At 33.3% G+C, this 19,067-nt stretch overlaps 1 protein-coding gene across 3 annotated transcripts in view; it reads left to right on the forward strand.

Annotated features, from left to right (window-relative positions):
• LOC114337497 (facilitated trehalose transporter Tret1) overlaps nucleotides 1–18,733 on the forward strand; it is a 283,346-nt gene extending 264,613 nt beyond the window's left edge. For all 3 annotated transcript variants that reach the window (XM_050663429.1, XM_028287950.2, XM_028287951.2), the window contains one exon: nucleotides 11,897–18,733. In XM_050663429.1, coding sequence (XP_050519386.1) covers nucleotides 11,897–13,162 — 1,266 coding nt within the window. In that variant the 3' untranslated portion in view covers nucleotides 13,163–18,733. The remainder of the gene's footprint in view (nucleotides 1–11,896) is intronic.
• Nucleotides 18,734–19,067: the final 334 nt, after the last annotated feature.

The following is a 19,067-nucleotide window of genomic DNA, read 5'->3' on the forward strand; positions in this document are numbered from 1 at the left end:
TAATTATCTTTTAAACTACCTCGTATAGTATTACAAAACCATATATTTTAAGAATGAAAACATTGAGGATAATCCAAAAATGTAAAAATATACAGGGTATTCCATTTAAAAAAAAACATAAGTTTGTGCCACCCTGTCAATACGCACGCCCCTGTATATTTGAAAATATTTTTAAATTATTGTCCTATCAGTGCCCCAACTTTTACCTAAATACCTTTTTTTCGTATCTCTTACGACAAACGAGTAATTGGACTTTGTCATACTAATGCCCACCCTGTATGTCGAATTTAAATTTTTTATTTTATTTGACTTCTTGAGTTTTAAAACCAACAATATTTATTTATTTTACAATCGATACATATGCTGCATCACGTTTTTGTTTATTTTTATACTCCAAAGATTTGAAATTTCATAAGCACGGATGTTACTTATCTATACAATTGAACTAAACTTTATTGTCCTATCTGAGTTCCATTTATTAGATATTTTTGAGAATCACATATCACATTGATTAACACAAGTCGTCTCCTTTGATGAAGTGGTAATATGCACAGTTACACAGTGAGTAGCGAGTGTTGTTTACACATATACCGAGTGGATTGGCGAGTATACGATTGAAGGGTGGGAGGTCGAAGACTCGGCCTAGTAAATAGAACAAGATCCGAGTGACTGTCTCGCCGTATGACCGGGTCGAGTGCTCGGCCAAGTACTCGGTAGTATGTTTATACCTACCAAACGAGCACTCGGCCGAGAACATTGTCTCGCTACAATACTCGTTATGTGTAATCAAGGTTTTAGTTTTAATGATTTTTGAGTTTTTGGTATCACTCAGAAGTCAAAATAAGGAAATTTCTTGAAAAATAGAACCGTGAAAATCAATATATTTGTTACCGGCCAAATCCGATTTCAGGACAAACTAGTTTGGCCTAGGCCAAACTAGCTTGTCCTGAACGCGATAGGATAAACTAGTTTGGCCTAACTAGTTTAACCTAGGCCAAACTAGTTTATCCTGATATTAACACGGACATTGCAGGATAAACTAGTACGGCCTAGTATAAACATTATAGTATACCTACAAAGCTAAAATAAGTAGATAAACTGAATAAAATACTCTGTAATTTGTAAAAAACCATTTCTGTTAGAACGATAATGATTTGTCGTTAAAACTAATGGACAATTGGTAATACCTACAAAAAATCAGAAAATAAAAAATAATCAGTGTTTTTTTATAAAAGCAATTATACCTCAATTATAAAAATGATTATTTATTTTTCCATGGAGTGCTTTGGTGACACTTAGAATAATTGCAGAGTATCATTACCTTCTTGCACTTGCATCTGTTTGTGGGGAACAGTTTTTGTTGCAGCTGCAATTTGTCCTAATCCAGAGTGACCCAACTGAATGTCTCATAGCTGCAACCCTTAACGATATTTCAGAGACTTGATTTACATCTGCTACCTCTCAAAAATTTGATAGCAAATGTCGATTTCTGATCTAAAAAAAATTAAAAACCTTTTAGAAACATTAATACTTACCTACCCCAAAAAGTTAGATAAATTATTAAGTAAGAAAAAATAAAACCTACAATATAGTTTCTAAAGTACCTACACCACAAAGTTGGCACCAAACTTTGTACCGGGTGTCCCAATAACAATGGCCCTCTGCCATATCTCAGGAACCCTTTATAGTACAGCTTTGAGAAAAAAATATTTATAACAAAAGTTGCTTCGGGAAAAGCCTGGAAATTATTTTCATAATTGTAGGTCCACCGTTAGAGGGCGTAATTGAATATCAAAAATTAAAAAATCAAAATTTTACAATATTTACCTAATGAAAGGGTACTGGAAATCCAATGATCGTATTCTTCATAAAATTCTACGCATATTTGATTTCACAAGTTTAAGTCTACCTTTCCAAATAAGAGGTGGGGGTGAGTGGGAACCTTCTTATGAAAAAAAGTCCGGTTCTGCTAAATCGAATTTTGCATACTTGCTCTTGTTGAAAACAGCTCTTTTTCGTCAATGTAAGTGTCTTATTTTCGAAATAGCCTAATAAGTAATATGCCAGCTGGGAGGAGTTATTTAATTATTTTCAGAAATCTAGTTTTCTTTGAAAAATAATAAATACAAGTATGCATTTTTAATCCTGTATTACAAAATTAGACCAAATTAGCAACAGAATACTGAAAACCGCATGTCGATACCTATTTTCTATCTCGAGATATTTTAAGAAATGTCTTAATTCTAAACATACTTGTTACTGTCACCGGTAAACTAAGTTAAGGAAAAGTAAAATATTCAAATTGTTGCCCATCATTTTCGATGCAATCATTTACTCTTTCAAGAGTAAATTGAACACTTGAACAGCAGTCTGAATTTCTGCACTCGCAATGCTTTGAATGGCGTTTCGTATTATTTAAATCATGTTTTCTCGAGCAGTGGGCCTAGCGGCAAAAACAAGGTCTTTAATCCGTCCCCATAAATATAAGTCTAAAACAGTTAAATCTGTTGCTGTTAAATATTCTCTAGAAAGAATAAATGCTTGCATCACAAATGATGGGCAACAATTTGAACATTTAGGCCGTCACTAAGTAAGTAGTTGCTTTTATTTCTTTGTTATTTTTATAGTGTTGTTTATCTTATTGTTGTTTTAATTAATTATATACGTTTACATCTGGAAAATGTTTATTTGTTTTTTCCATAGCACATTACTTTTCCTTAACTTCGTTTACCGGTGACAGTAATAGTTAGGTTAGAATTAAAACATTTCTTAAAATATCTCGAGATAGAAAATAGGTATCGACATGCGGTTTTCGGTATTCTGTTGCTAATTTGGTCTAATTTTGTAATACAGGATTAAAAATGCATACTTGTATTTAATAGTTTCTAAAGAAAACTAGATTTCTGAAAATAATTAAATAACTCCTCCCAGATGGCATATTACTTATTAGGCGTTTTCGAAAATAAGACACTTACATTGACGAAAAAGAGCTGTTTTCAACAAGACCAAGTATGCAAAATTCGATTTAGCAGAACCGGACTTACAGCCATTTTTTCATAAGAAGGTTCCCACTCACCCCCACCTCTTATTTACAAAGGTAGACTTAAACTTGTGAAATCAATTATGCGTAAAATTTTATGTAGAATACGATGATGGGACATTCAGTGCCCTTTCATTAGGAGAATTTTGTAAAATTTAGATTTTTTAATTTTTGATATTCAATTACGCCCTCTAGCGGTGGACCTACAATTATGAAAATAATTTCCAGGGTTTTTCCGAGTCAACTTTTATTATAATTTTTTTTTCTTAAAGCTGTGCTATAAACGGTTCCTGAGATATGGCCGAGGGCCATTCTTATTGGGACACCCGGTACATATACTTCAGAAACTATAATCTGGATTTTATTTTTTCTTACTTAATAATTTATCTAACTTTTTGGGGTATTGAGTTCTCGAATAGGTGTTTAATTTTTTTTCATATCAGAATTCGACATTTGCCATCAAACTGATTTAGATATAGCAGATGTAAACTAAGGCTCTATATATCGTTAAGAGTTGCAGCTACGAGAGATTCAGTTGCATCAGGACAAGGTTTTGTCAAATCCAGCTGCAACAAAAACTGTTCCACAAACAGATGCAAGTGCAGGAAGGCACTGATACTCCGGAATCTAAGTGTCATCAAAGCACTCCATGGAAAAATAAATAAGAATTTTTATAATTGAAGCTTGCCATATGCAAAACGTTGTAAGTGCCACTTTTTCACAAACGCGGATTATAAGCAAAATAGATAGTATGTGCCATGCTTTACTTGCACAAGAAAATTTACATCGATGGCGCTTTGCCTAGCGGCGATATAAGGAATTAAATACCAAAACGTAGTAAGTGCCAACGAACAGTTGCTTATTTAACATAACCTAGCAAAGCTTTTGGAGCGGTGTTTGGGTGTACTGTTTTCGAAAAAAAAAATGGACATTCCTGAAGATATACGTGCCAAAAAAAGAAAAATTACTGGAAATGTAAGAGAAGATGTAAAACGCAATAAAAACTCTGGAAGTCCATACGTAACTTTAAAGCAAAAGCGAGCAATACCTGGCAAACTTTTTTGCGAAGAGGTAAAGTAAAAAGTTTTAATTTCTTTTTGGGAGCGTATAGAGCTTAGTTGCCTGAAGGGAATTGGTATATTTCATTAAAATATTCTTTTAGGTAAAGTGCAGCTGTCAGTACTCTTACTCTTGTAAGCTAATTAGTGTTGTTGCAAGAAAAAGAGTGTTTGAGCAGTTTTGGAAACTGGCAGATTATAATGAACAACACAACTTTTTACGTTCCCTCATTCGACCTACTTTAATCAAACGTAGAAGACATGGAAATTACGATAATCACAACCAGAGCAGACGACAGCACTCATTTAAAATATTTTCTACCACTTCCAGGAGAATCTGAAGTTCAGGTATGTAAAAGTACTTTGTGTTTAACTTTGGCTATTACACAAAGAATATTGGAGATACTTAGTCAGCGATTACTCTCCTCCGGCATATCTGTTCAAGACAGACGAGGTGGTAAACGTCGTGCCAGAAAAAAACCCTATGGAAACAAAAAATTATTGATTTTATTGCGTTAATTCCTAGCAGAGAAAGCCATTACAGTCGAGAAAACGTTACAAATCGAAGATACCTGTCTGAAGATTTGAATGTTCGTAAGCTATATAATGCCATTCTTGAAAAACATCGGCTTGATAGAACAAAGCCCCCAGTTTCCCGACAATGGTTTAATGAAATTTTCAACAAAGAATTCAGTTTAGCCTTCGTAGCCCCAAGAGTGGACACCTGTCCTACTTGCGACCAGTACAAAATTTCTATAGCTGCTAGTAAGACTCCCGTGGAAAAAAATGAATTCGAACTAAAGAGAGACTTACATCAACGTAAAGCAGAGAGCGCTCAAAAAATGATGTCCCAAAATATAGTAGCTTGCAAAAGTTCTCAGTCTGATGTATGTGTGCTGTCTTACGATTTACAAAAGAAGCTATATATTCCAGCGTTGACTCATACGCAGATGTACTATAGTCGGCAATTTACTTGTATTAATCTGGGAATACATTTTGAAGATGAAGGGAAAGGTTTTATGTACCTATAGTAGTTGTTTGTATAATTACGTTACAGGTCAGCTTAATACTACAAAGCGAAAATTGGTTCTATGGTCCGATAACTGCGGAGGGCAGAATAAAAACCAGGATATTTTGGCTGTTTATATTACCCTGGTAGCCAAATGGTATTTCGACGAGATAGTGCATAAGTTTCCACAAAGTGGCCACACATTCCTATCATGTGATCGGGACTTTGGCTGCATTGAAAAAGCCAAAAAAAGGTCTTAAGCCTGAAGTACCTACGGATTTGGTAGAACAAAGAAAAAATTAAAGAAATTAGAAGTATGATCCCTTTCATTTCACCCGCCAATCAAGAATTTTATCAAAAACTGGTGGAGAGTCAGGAGCCCTACAAAATGAATAAAATAAGTTACAACTTATAAGTTTATAATAAAATGTTTTGTATTAGCATTATAATAATAACATTGTATTTAACAAACTGTTTTGTATAGTAAAGGCGTCAAAAAAACAATATGTTCATCTTTTGTTTAAAATACGATTTTTACCATCCATTATACATGTGCAACTTTATTGGCACATATTAGGTTTTCATAATTAATGGCTAATAACAAATTTATTACCGATGTTTTAATTAAAGTATATGTTTTACTACCTGCCTATATCTAAAATGATATCAAAAATAGCTACAAATATTTTAATTTCTTAGTAAGCTAAAACAAAACAAATTAATGCGCCTACTGTAAAAATTTTAAAATTGCTCATACCATCTTTTGCATATGGCACGCTTCAATTGAAGTATAATTATTGCTTTTATAAAAAAAAACACTGATTATTTTTTATAATGTGATTATTTGTATTACCAATTGTCAATTAGTTTTAACGATCATTTTAATTAAAATGATTATTTTCAAATTACAGAGTATTTTATTCAGTTTTTCTATTTATCTTGGCTTTGTACGTATATGTTTATACTAGGCCGTACTAGTTTATCCTGCAGTGTCTGTATTCATATAAGAATAAACTACTTTGGCCTATGCCAAACTAGTTTATCCTGAGATCGGGTTTTGCCGGTAACATATTTATTATTGTTAAACAAAAAATAAGCATAAAACAAAAAATATCTCGACGGTGTTACGTCACGAAGTGTCTAAAGAAAATTCATGCAAAAAGTCAGGTGGGTCGGTTGAGCAGTTTTTGAGTTACAATGTCCACCACCTTTGAGAAAAAAGCGATTCTCAGTTTTGAGAAAAACGCGTTTAAAGTTTTGACAACTTTTATTTTCAATTTCTTTTCTGTCTGTCAAATCGTAAAGTGATGCACACCGAAACATTATTTTGAATCGCGGAGGAATTTACAAAAGATAAAGAGAGCAACTGTTGACTTTTTCTCACTACGCTGAAGCGCGCTGGCGCGAAGCTGCTGCAATGCGAGTCGAAGGTAGGAATATACAACATGCTATGTATTTTCGGTAATTTTGTTCCCAATCTGAAATTTTTAGAAAGCATTCTTGAAGGTATGTACTTTTATTTAAAATAATAAAAAAATCGAAAATTTAAAAATTTTCAAACCACTATTGGCATCAAGTATTTGCTGGACTTCTATATATGGCATATTAAATTATCAAGAGATTCTTGAGCAATTTCTCCCCATAACCATGGTAACAGTTCTCGAAGTTGCTGAAGGGTCTGCTGAGGGGGTACGTAATATGTAAGCCTTCTTTGTAGCGTGCCCCAAGACTGTTCGATGGGATTGAGGTCAGAAGAGCGTGGTGGTAATGCCGAATGAGGAATTCCATTTAACACTCTATTTTATTCGACTACTAACTGCAGATATATGTGGTCGAGTATTATCGTCGAGAAAAAAACTGACCTCCAAGGCTGCATAAAATTTAACAATAATATTATCAATAATGTCCCGTCTGTACATATCATCATTCATAGTGTCCTGGTAAAGATAGAAATCTGTTCTTCCACCGAGACAGATACCAGTACCACCATCCCCAAATGGATGAACCATCTTACACAGTCTTTGATTTCTTGTCCGTACACGTACTCAACAGCTATCTGAAAATCAGCAAAATCTAGACTCGTCTGTGAACAATACTTAATGCCATTCATCTCTTCAATGTAAATGTGCTCTAGCCAGGGGCGTAACAGAGGCTCCCGTAGCATGAAGCTTGCGGGGGGAATATATCAGGGGCCCCATCTTGTCGTCTAACATATTATGTAAATATATATCAATGATAAATGTTTTAAGCATGCATACGCAACGTTTTTCAGCAGTGCCTGGAAATCTTCAAAAACTTTCCTCGATTCGATTTAGCAAACAATGCAGAAAAACGTCCTACCAAAATCGCTTACTCTAAAAACGTTATCGGTGACTAGGTGGTCATCCAGATTACAAACTGTGCTTGGTGTAAAGCAGAACTACATGACAGTTTTAAAAACATAGTCTAAAATAATATTAACTACCACAGATCGTGAGTAGAGAATGACAACTAATAATTATGGAACAGTTTGAATTTGTGTTCCCATCTATTTTACAAAATAAAGTACTACTTTTACATTACAATTGTAAAGAATTTTTCTCAAATCTTTAGACAAAACTATATGCCATTTTTACAAGAATCCAAAGGTTTTGCTACTAATTGTGGCTTTCCCGGTACTTTTAAAATCAAAAGGTTTAATAGATTTAAGGAGCATTTTGTAATTTTGGATTTAGGCATGTTTTTCGAAAATCTCGATGCAGTCATTGAACAAATTCAAGCTGGATTTATAAGTATGTACAAAGTGAACAACGATTTTAAAGTCTCACATCCTAGAAGTGGATATCTTTTCAAATCGGATCCAGAAGTTTTCGCAGGAGTCAGTAAATTAGTTGCTGCGTACCCGTCAGATTTAAGTAATGAGTTTTTCGAGCAACTGCAATTTGTTAGAAAATCATTGAGGACACGGTTGGAATCGGCGAACTCTAATTATGTATGATGCAGCCAAAACTATTCTTTTAGATTTTTATTTCACTAGTGATTGCATAGTGATTGCATCTTGCATACCAGAAGTGTGTCATGTGTACATTTTGTTTTCAACTTTACCCGTCACGACCACTAGTTCTGAGAGATATTTTTCTGAGCTTAAATTAATAAAACCATATCTTCGTAGTACAATGTCAGAAGTTCTCTAGCGCTAACCATTAAAAACGAATTTGTCCATCAGCCATCAGATAGATATTAATAAAATAATTATTGTAGATATATTCGTTGATAGTAGTGCACGAAGAAAGTTGTTCACCTCATAGAATAATACTATGTAATATTATAATAATTTAAAAAGTGTAGGCCAAAAATTTCGGACTAATGATTTTTAAATGCATTCATTCATTTTATTCTAATCCTGAGAAAACTAATAAATATTTTTGAAAACTTTATACGCAGAATGAAAGATTACATTATTACCGAGGGCTGAAAGTCTTAGAATAAACATAAAGTTTCTTTTGAATGGGATATTTGCAATTAAAAATCATACTAAATTTTCTCTTTTTTCATCCCTGTAACTTACTGAATTAAACATTACCTATAGAAGTTTTCAGGGGCTTTTGGCTCTCACTAATAATGTGTTTAATCTTTCATTGTGCGTTTTAATTTTTCAAAAATACTTACTAGTTTTCTCAGGATTCGAAAAAAATGAATGCATTTAAAAAGCAATGGCACGAAAGTTTGCGACTACGCTCTTAATTTTTGTTCTATTTTATTATATATCAATAAAGTTGTTGTAAATGATAGTTCTATACCAATAAAGCTGTAATAAACAGTGCACAAATACACTATATGTATGTATACGTTTTTGCTATATAAGTCGCATCTAGTAATTTTTTCAATTCTGCAGGGGGACCCCGACGGAGTTTGTTACGCCACTGGCTCTAGCTCAATCTAATTTTTAATACCGATATCGTAAAGTCAATAGTACACGTCTCAAAAGACGCCTAGACACCAAACCAAATGTTTTTAAATGTCTTCGAATATTTCGAGGGGAAACAAGGGTACCAGTGCCATCTTGAAGGCGCTGAGACAGTGTTAATGCAACAGAAAAAGACTCCCTCCGGTCAGTTAGTGCAACATATCGGTCATCTTGAGCCGTGGTAATTGTAGACTGACCTGTTCTTTGTTCTTAAGCAACATTTCCGGTGTTCCAAAATCTAGAGGCACCTCTTGAAATACCACTTTGCGGAACATTGAAAATATTATTGGCAACTTCGATTTATATGGTAAAATTTTGGAACTTGGTTTTCTATAAACTTGCAAGTTGGTTTATGTTCTTTAGGTTCACTGCTAAGTTTTTTAACAAGCTTCGATGCTATTTTGCTACTATGTGTCTTGCCCATCTTTTCAGGTTGTTGATTCACTTTTCCTTTCTGAATTAACTCACCTGTTTGAGTAGAACTGCTCAGCAATCAACCGTTTCTGGGCTAAAATAGAAGAGGCTACATTTTACCATGCCTTTCCATATCTAAACTGGTGTTGACAGAAATTTTTTATGTCGCCATATCGCTGGCAACTAGTGCATTGGGAAATTACCCTTCTTTCTTACGGCCGTTCAAATATTATTGATGTTTGAGAAATTATTTGTTTTCTAATGAGAAAAAGTGCTGTAGTGTGTACTGAGTTCCTGCGCCGCTGTAAATTTATTGTATTAGCGTATGGCTTACATCACAGAATAGGTAATTATTTAAATTTATGCATTATACAATGCATCACACACAGATGTGCAGTTTTGTATGTATTCGATTGACCCTTCGGTTGTGTATGATCTGCGTGGGAAGTCCTGAACTATGTATGTGTCTGATCGTCTGTCTTGTAGTGCTGCAGTCAAAAGAAGAAGACGGCGAGGGAAGTTTACCCCATCTGTAGAGGGAGTCGGCGAATCTTCCACAGTTTGTTCTAATTCGATTAAGGTCTGCCTAAATCTTGCGGGGACGTTGAAATTCGTCAACTTTGTCTATGATGTCCGGTATACATACTATGGTAATGCAGATCTGTCTTACTTTCCCAATCTTCTCTCCATCGGGTATTTAAGTCAAAATTGGATTGCTGCAGCGCTTGAGCAGATTTCGGAAGAGGAAATCTTGATCGGAAACGGTTTCCAAGAATATCGGGGATGTCGTTGTGGACTAGAAGTTCACAACTGTCCATTATTTTGTTATAGGCTTTAACCAATGCATGTTCTTTATTAGTGCATATATACTGTTATGCTCTGTATTTCTCTCTGTTATGAGATTGATCAGCAAATTCTTATTTTGATTAATTACTTAATTATTTTAATTATTACTTATGTAAAACAAAAGCAAAATTAAATTGAATTTTCTAATAAATTTTATTCTCAGGGCTATTTTAATTTGAATGCATTACTTTCGGTTTGTGGCTTCTAGTATCTCTAGTTGCTTATTTCATCCAGGGACAAAACAGGGAAATTAAACACACTCGATGTCATATAAATGTTATAAAATATTTTTTATTTATTTAATATACCATAAACATAAGATTTAAAAATTATACTAAAATTTAATTCTGTTGCAACTCTTTTTCATCTACTAAACTAAGCTTTAATTCTGATATCTCCTTTGTTTTAACAAAAACTTTATTTAAATAATTCGTTAGACTATTTTTCCAAAAAGTACTAAAATTTACTTTTCTCCTTTTGAATTGATTACTTATTTCTTCTTTAAATTTTGGAATGACTAAATTATGCTATAGAACTGTTCAATACAAAAATAAATGAATATGGTGTGGATATAAAACAAACTCTCTCCGTTTCACAAAAATTCTGACTAACCTTTTTGTTCTTCATTACTTCTTCTCCTGATGTAGCGAAAGGTCCTTCTCGTCCAAACTGTTTCACAAACAAACAAACAACGGGACTCGCTCGAAATCTCTATTCAGTTTTTTCTCTGCTCGATGTCTTGTGCAAATTGATACCCACCCGCTACTCGTTCTAGACAGAAAACAGGAATCTCCTCGGACACAAGGAAAATTAACTTCTCAACTCGGTCAACGATTTCGTCTCACCACGATCTGCTCGCAAAGGCCAATTTCACCACTTTACACCGACTTCTCACTTTTTAAAAACTGGACTGTCCTCTCCAGATATTAATTACACAGTGACCATTTTTTCTCCCCTCAAAATCAGACTCAACACTCTCATCCCCACCATCTATCTTTCTCCGCCAATCACAAATATCCTGTCTACCCACAACATCCATATTTTCATTTCTTAAGAACCAATTTATTTTGTATACAACTTTTCCATTTTGTTAAATTCTAGGAGACACCAAATTACTTTCGTTGTTTCACAATGCTAAACAAAAGGCCTTATATTCTAAACTCAATAAATTTGCTTATTGCCTGTCCTTCTAAGAAACATTTATAAAACGTAATTTTTCATTCCAAAGCGAACTAAATGTACTTTCTAATTTTTACCGCATAATTGTATGTCTGTTCAAAGAACCATTAACAAATCACTTAACGATTTCACTTTCCGCGAAAACCACTGTTTACTAACTAAATTATAACATTTACAATTTTTGGTCATATACCGGGCGATGAAAATCTATGATCTCGTGGTCTCTGATATAAATTTATTTTCTAAATGTTTCCCATAAAAATTATACAACAATATATTGAAGAATGTTATACTATCAAACGCAATAAATACATAAAAAAATTGTTCTGGGCATATTTATATGATGACTTAATTAATAATGTTAATTAGTGTTAATTAATATTTATACTCAGTATTTGTTTTAGATATCTTGGATTTCAAGTTTTATGCCTCTTGGTGCTCTACTTGGAGGACTTGGTGGAGGAACTCTTATTGAATTCATTGGCCGTAAATGGAGCATCATGTTAACAAACGTTTGTTTCCTGGTGTCCTGGTTGCTCTGTTACTGCGCTTCAAGCTACCTATATCTCTACATAGGCAGGATAATAATTGGGCTTAGTGTGGGGGTAGCCTCCCTAACGCTTCCTGTGTACACCGCTGAAAGTTTACAACCCGAAGTTCGAGGATCTCTAGGACTTTTGCCAACTGGTCTGGGTAACTTAGGTGTACTTATTTGCTTTACTTTGGGAGCATTCTACGAATGGCAAGTACTTGCCTTAGTGGGGGCTCTGGTATCCATTCCGTTCCTTGTAATGATTTGGTTTATACCAGAAACTCCCAAATTTCTTCTAGGAAAGGGAAAATTAGACAAAGCAAAATCATCTTTACAATGGCTTCGTGGAAAAAATTCAGACATCGGAAAAGAGTTCACAGATCTTCAAAGAATACAGCAGGAATCTAATGAGCTTAATGCAACTCTCTTAGATCTTTTTTCGAAGAAAAATATGAAACTTATAGTTGTAGCCTTAGGTTTAATGTTCTTCCAGCAGTTCAGCGGTATAAACGCTGTTATTTTCTACACAACAACAATTTTTGAATATGCAGGATCAAGTCTAGATAAAAAATATTGTACAATAATTGTTGGTGTGGTTAACTTTGGATCAAGTTTTATTGCCGCGATGCTAATCGATAGGTTAGGTAGAAAAGTTTTGTTATATATTTCAAGTATATCCATGATAGTGTCGTTAAATGTACTTGGAATATATTTCTATTTAAAAGATGTAGCACACACTGATATATCGGCCATAGGATGGTTACCCCTTGTAAGCTTCATGGTATATGTTCTTGGTTTCTCTTTGGGTTACGGCCCCATTCCTTGGCTGATGATGGGAGAGATTTTCCCAGCTAAAATAAGAGGCCCTGCGGCATCTCTTGCTACTGCTTTCAATTGGACATGTACTTTTATAGTAACCAAGACATTTTTGCTCATCCGTGACGGTATAGGCACGCATTATACTTTCTGGATGTATGGAATTATTGTTACATTATCATTATTCTTCGTATTCGTTTTTGTGCCAGAGACCAGAGGAATCAGCTTAGCTGATATCGAAAGAAGACTGACTGGAATTAGAACTACTAGAAGGATTAGCTCTGTAGCGAATCTTAAACCATTACCAAGCACTATTGGATAAGCAACTAAAGCTTCTGGTATTATACAACTTAAAAATTATTGTTTGAGTTTTATAATATGGGTATGTCATATGAACTTATTTATTATATTGAATAAAATAAATTTAAATACAAAAATATACAAAACTTAAATATTTATGTTAGGTATAAATATGTTATAGTTTTTATATTGTGACCACAGGCTCTATACCTATATTATTATGTATACTTGACCATTGACCATCCATGTAGAACAAATTGACAGACATATCTGAACCGCCAAAGTCAGACTGATCGAAAACTTTGGTTATGCGACGTTGTCAGATCAATCGAGTTTCAAAGGTTCTTCGGTTTTTTATTTGTTATTTTACCTGTTTCATAATAAAATTTCCTTCTGCGTAAATTTTAAAACATAGTGTATAGTTTTACGGGATTGTGCACTTAGTGTCCTATTTTTCACGGCACATATGATTAAATGTATTCTAAATAAACAACTAACTGGCCATGTCACTGATTTCGTGCACAATGCATTTAAATGGATGTTTACTATTTGCACCAACGCGTTCAACTGAAGTCCGTTGATTTGCTGCCAGCGTTCATTAGCGGTTTCGCATATTTCTGTACAACTGTACCGATTATCTGTCAAAGATCCACGGCCACACTAACGTATGACGAATGACTTATGGCGACTAACAGGGCAAGTAGTTGTAGTAATAATTTTTCTGTAGGAGTGACAGGCTCATCATTTCTCTTTCCAGATTGCACACACTAGAATATTAGGCTCAGACAATAAATTTTAAGTTGTATTCTATTATGTGGTAGAAAATATTTGCTGACAGTTGACGTACCTGGTTGCTTGATCAAAAATGAATTTCCAAAATAGTTCCCTAATTTTATAAACTAGTTACAATTATTATTACCAAATTTCGGTGTTACTATTTGTAAAAGTATTATCAGTGATGATAAACTACGTTTAAATGAGTAGTTTCGAATTTTGCTGTTTATTATTTTCTTTTTCTTTCACCAACAAGAGCAGTATTTGTGGGTTTATCTGATGTTTACTTCACAGAAATATATTATAGCAACGTATAATATCCACAATGTGTCAGTATCTCGATGTAACTTAGTCGCATTGCTTTATGGACAAACAGATGATGTAATGATGTTCTGAAAAATGGTACAAATTATCCTATTAGAAAAAATGTGAGTTTACTAAAACCACCATAAATTAATTACAACATTATAACAGAACTAATTATAAGGTATTACATATATAAATTTACCACATTAATGTTGCATTAGAAACCAAATAAGCTATGCCATGATAAACCACAGATTTAAAAACAGTATACAGAGTGTCAAAACTTACCCTGGTGATGAAGGTCCCTCTGATCAGAACTTATTAGTAGCCAAGTTTGAGTGCGCTCTGAAAAAAAAAAAAAGAAAAATAAGACAAAAAATGCACACGAAATTACTAAAAGAAAACGATATAAACAATACACAACAAGAGCTGAAGAACATTCTAAAGAAAAAAATGATTCTAAAGGTAAAGGAACAGAAGATTAGGACAAAATATGGAGCGACCTAAAAATAATATTGCGGAAATAAAAAAAAACCTCAAACCAGCAGAAAAACGGCAAAGAAACCTTGTGTGGCCAAAGAAATACTAGAGAAAGAAGACAATACAAGCACAAGGACAACAAGAAATACAAAGAGATACATTGGATGACAGAGAGGTGTGGAACTACAGTTTTTCCAATATAGATAATTTTAATCTTACAGTGCGGTACGACTTGGTGAAACGTTATGTATTCTACTATATGGCATGTAAGCATGGACATTGAAAATCGGTACAATACGGAAACTGGAATGCTTTGAGATGTGAATATTTCGCAGCTTGCTAAAGATTCCTTGGAGACTTGCTATAAGTTAATCTGCACTATTATTGCCATAAGGTAATATTTACAATATTTTTGGTATCTGATCTTACAACATTCTTTTGAGAGGTTTTCTTCGGTGTCTTAAAAGCTCTGTCTCTTTTAACACTCCAACAGTAAATAGCCATCGCGTGTACCTTCTGGTACTTTTCTTCCATTTTGTTTCCGGAAAAACTATTTTGTATTTAAGTCTCGAACAAATTATTATAAAGAAAAGTTATGGTATGAGATCTGCCACGAAGGATTTGTTTAAGAGAATTTGTAGTTCATGATGACATTGTTAGGGGTATAGTGTATACCTACACCTAAAGACGAACCAACACTTTTTTACTGGAATCTCTCCTGTCTCAATTTGGAGAAGAAGAACCTGTTATTAAATTTCTACGCAAAATAATGATATCACGATATTGATGGCATGCGAGCCAATCACATTGTAGAGAAGTTGGCTTTAGAAACCTTTAACACGAATATGAAAGAACTAAGCTGCCGGTTATAACCGGTCAAAAAACCGCTTATTACAAAAACATATTACTTATATCACATTGCACTTTAGTTTGAGATACTCCATTCGAATCGATATCGTTATTATGGATATCGATACTATAGAAAGAATAATATGTCGATATCAAGATAATCAATCGATATAAACGGCGTCGGAGTGTATTGCGTAGTAGGATGGGGAAGGAGGAACTGGAGGTTGGAACTAGGCAATCGGGATAGAAAACAGAAATCAGTCATCAGTGTAGTCAAATATGTTTAGGTTTCGAGGCGAAAAATTTCCCTATTTTTTCGCTGAACTCATTATTTTTTCTAGAGATAACATCAGCTTTTTCACCGGTTATTACTTTAAAAAGAAATCCGGTTATAACCGGGACAAAAAACAGAAAACCCGATTATTGTGGAGTAAAAAACCGGTTTTAGGTTATAACCGGTAGGTTTTTCCCACCCCAATCGATTACTAGATATTGGCGCATGTCTTCTCAATGTGAAATAGCTGAATCCAAAGTGGAATATGTCAACTTTTTCGATTAATATAGCAATGTGGCTTATTCACGAACTCAAACTGATTTTTATTCAAAATATGTATTTACTACATATATACAGCAAAAACGTAAATAACTTAAGGGTTAAACACAGACATTTTTATAGATATTTATTGAAAGGTAAAGTTATATTTAAATACCAATTATACAGGTATCATCAACCGTTTATATAAATCGTTTTTTATCAGGTACTTTCTTGATTTCATAAATAAATTAAAGCCAGTAGTTTTAGAACTGTTGGAGTTATTAACGGAATTTAAAATAATATAAAAGCTTCTTGCCTAGAAGCATTAGTGAAGTTACAAACATTCGTGATATGGTTACAAATATTCATAACATTTTGGAAAATTCTGTGGATAAAATGGGTCCGGATTTATGAAATATGCAATTTCTATAATATGTATGTACAAGTCGACAGAAATATCTAAAACTGCCAAGGTCTGACCGATCGAAAACTTTAGTTACGCAACGTTGCCAGATCAATCGGGTTTTAAAGGTTTTTCGATTTTTTATATTACCTGTTTCACACTAAAATTTCCTTCTGCTCCCTCTTGCGTAACTTTTAAAATATTGCACACAGGTAATTTACACAGGTTTTGGATTACGTAAATATGCAAACATTTAACTGACTATTATGTACAAACTATTGTGTACAGTTCGTATTATATATGATTAAAATGTGTGGTTTTTGTTTTTAAGGGGTGAAAACTACCCTTTTTACCAAAAACTGCAGATTAATGCGTTATTTAAATCTTAATCATGTTAAGTATGTTAAATAACGATTTGTTTGTCATATGGGAATCAATAGATATTCATAGTTTTATTTCGCAAGTATTTTCCACCCATATAAACCACCCCCGACATTAAAATTAAAAAAAAAATCGATCCTTTAAAATTTTAAGCGGTCTATTTATAGCAGATTAAATAATTTATTTTGCTAATTTTAAATTGATTTTGTGATATACTTACGGCATTTAGTCAATCGTTAAAAACCACTCTTTACAAATATAATGATGTATAAAAACTCGGGTATTTTCCATCAGAATCACTTTTATTTTTGCTCATTTTAAAGCTCCCATTAAAAAATACTTTTAAAAGCGAAAGACTAAGTTTTCACTCTAATGGCATATAAAACAACGTAATGCTACTCTATATCCCACCAGACTGAAAACAATGGGAACCTTCTCTGGTTAGACCTCCGAGGCTTCTACAATTTGCAAGCCATACGGATGATGAGACTAAGGAAGATGAGGGAATTTTACAATTTATAATTCACGTCCCATCTGCTCAGCGCGGTAAAGGTCCAACGAGAATGGTTCCCTTTGTACTACAATCAGAGTAAACACTTTTAAAAGCATTATGAGCATTTTTTGAAAAACCTCTTCTTTGGACCTTATTTGATGATAAATGTTTTGCACGTTAATTCAATACACCCTCTTCTTCATCACCCTACACGTATAGCCGCAATAATAACTAAAAGAATATTTGATTTGTTATTTTAAAAGGTTTCTTTTTGATTGTTATAACTGTTTGGTTATAATGTAATGCTTTACAGTTATTTTTGAAAAACCACCCAAAACATGCATTTTCTAGGTAAGAAATCAACAATTTCAATCCAGAATAAGTTGGAAAATATTAACTTACCAAAAAAAGTCTATATTATAACATTGTTTGCTATAAATTGAATTCTTTATCGATTTCGGGGGTTATTTAAAGGTTAAATATTTTCACTCTGGTGGCACCCCTGGATTAAAAGCACACATCGGCACTGTATAACTTTTTTCTTTAACATGCGTATTTGACATGCGTTTGACAAACGTCCTATGCGTATTTCAAATTTCATGTCAATCGAAGCACTTCTTTAAAACACTGAGCAAAAACCGTGACATAATGGACTATATTATAATATGTTGGTACCTACTCTTTTGTTTTTTTTTAATATACTTTGACAATAATTAACATTTTTTCGTATGTGTCAAGAATTTCGTAGTTACGAAAGTTAAATCGATTTTTTGGGATATTTGAGTTGTCAGTTGTCGTTACCCACCCAAAACATCAACCTAAACATTGAGTTTTTAGTTGATCAGTTGAATGGTTAATACGAAACCACTGTAAGTTCGTTGAATACATTTATTTATCTAAAGAACTAGAACTTGTAGAAAAACGAATGGTATTTTGGATTCATTGTGCCTGAAATTTTTAAAAGCTGCTATTTTGTTGTACTGTTATACGTTGACGTTTTAAAATTGTTATGAATTGAGGGGATTAGATGCTAAGAGGTACAAGTGACAAAATATTGTAAACTGAGTTAAGTGCACAAAGTAATACTATTAAAAATTTAGTGGAAAAGAGATACAGGTGAATTAAACTACTGGTGGCGACATATCGCAGGTTCTAGTTTGACTACTTACTAAATATTTAAAAACAGTTTGCGGCAAACAGGTATAACTTCACTTGTATCCCTATGCCTGTAAGGTGCTGGATATTATTTTTGGTGATTTGTTTAGTATCTTTGCAAATCAAGCTCTTAAAAGAGTATTCAAAATAAGTGAAATAATAACACAAAATGTACCAAGTAAGTTTTCATAAATAAAAATGTTTAATTTTTGCGTAATTTTTCTTTTATTTTAGTTTAAGAATCTAAGAAATTGGTAAGGTACTTAAGTGACAAAAAGAAACAAGTGCAAAATTTAAAGCAGAGGGGTACATGTGCGAACGTTTTTTTCCAAATTTCAAATATTTTTAATGAAAATAAATATCAACTTACAAAAGCTTCTACAATTCGATAAATAAGAGGTATAAAATTAATTTAAAATAAGTTCATAAGCGATTAATTTGCTGTAGAATTTACCATGTAAATTTAACTTTGACTTCGTTTTTCTCAATTGAACCATTTTATCACTTGTACCCCTTAGCATCTGATCCCCTCAATTCTAATAGGAATTTGC

The sequence above is a fragment of the Diabrotica virgifera genome, chromosome 10 (genome assembly GCF_917563875.1).
Source record: "Diabrotica virgifera virgifera chromosome 10, PGI_DIABVI_V3a".
NCBI lineage: Eukaryota > Metazoa > Arthropoda > Insecta > Coleoptera > Chrysomelidae > Diabrotica > Diabrotica virgifera.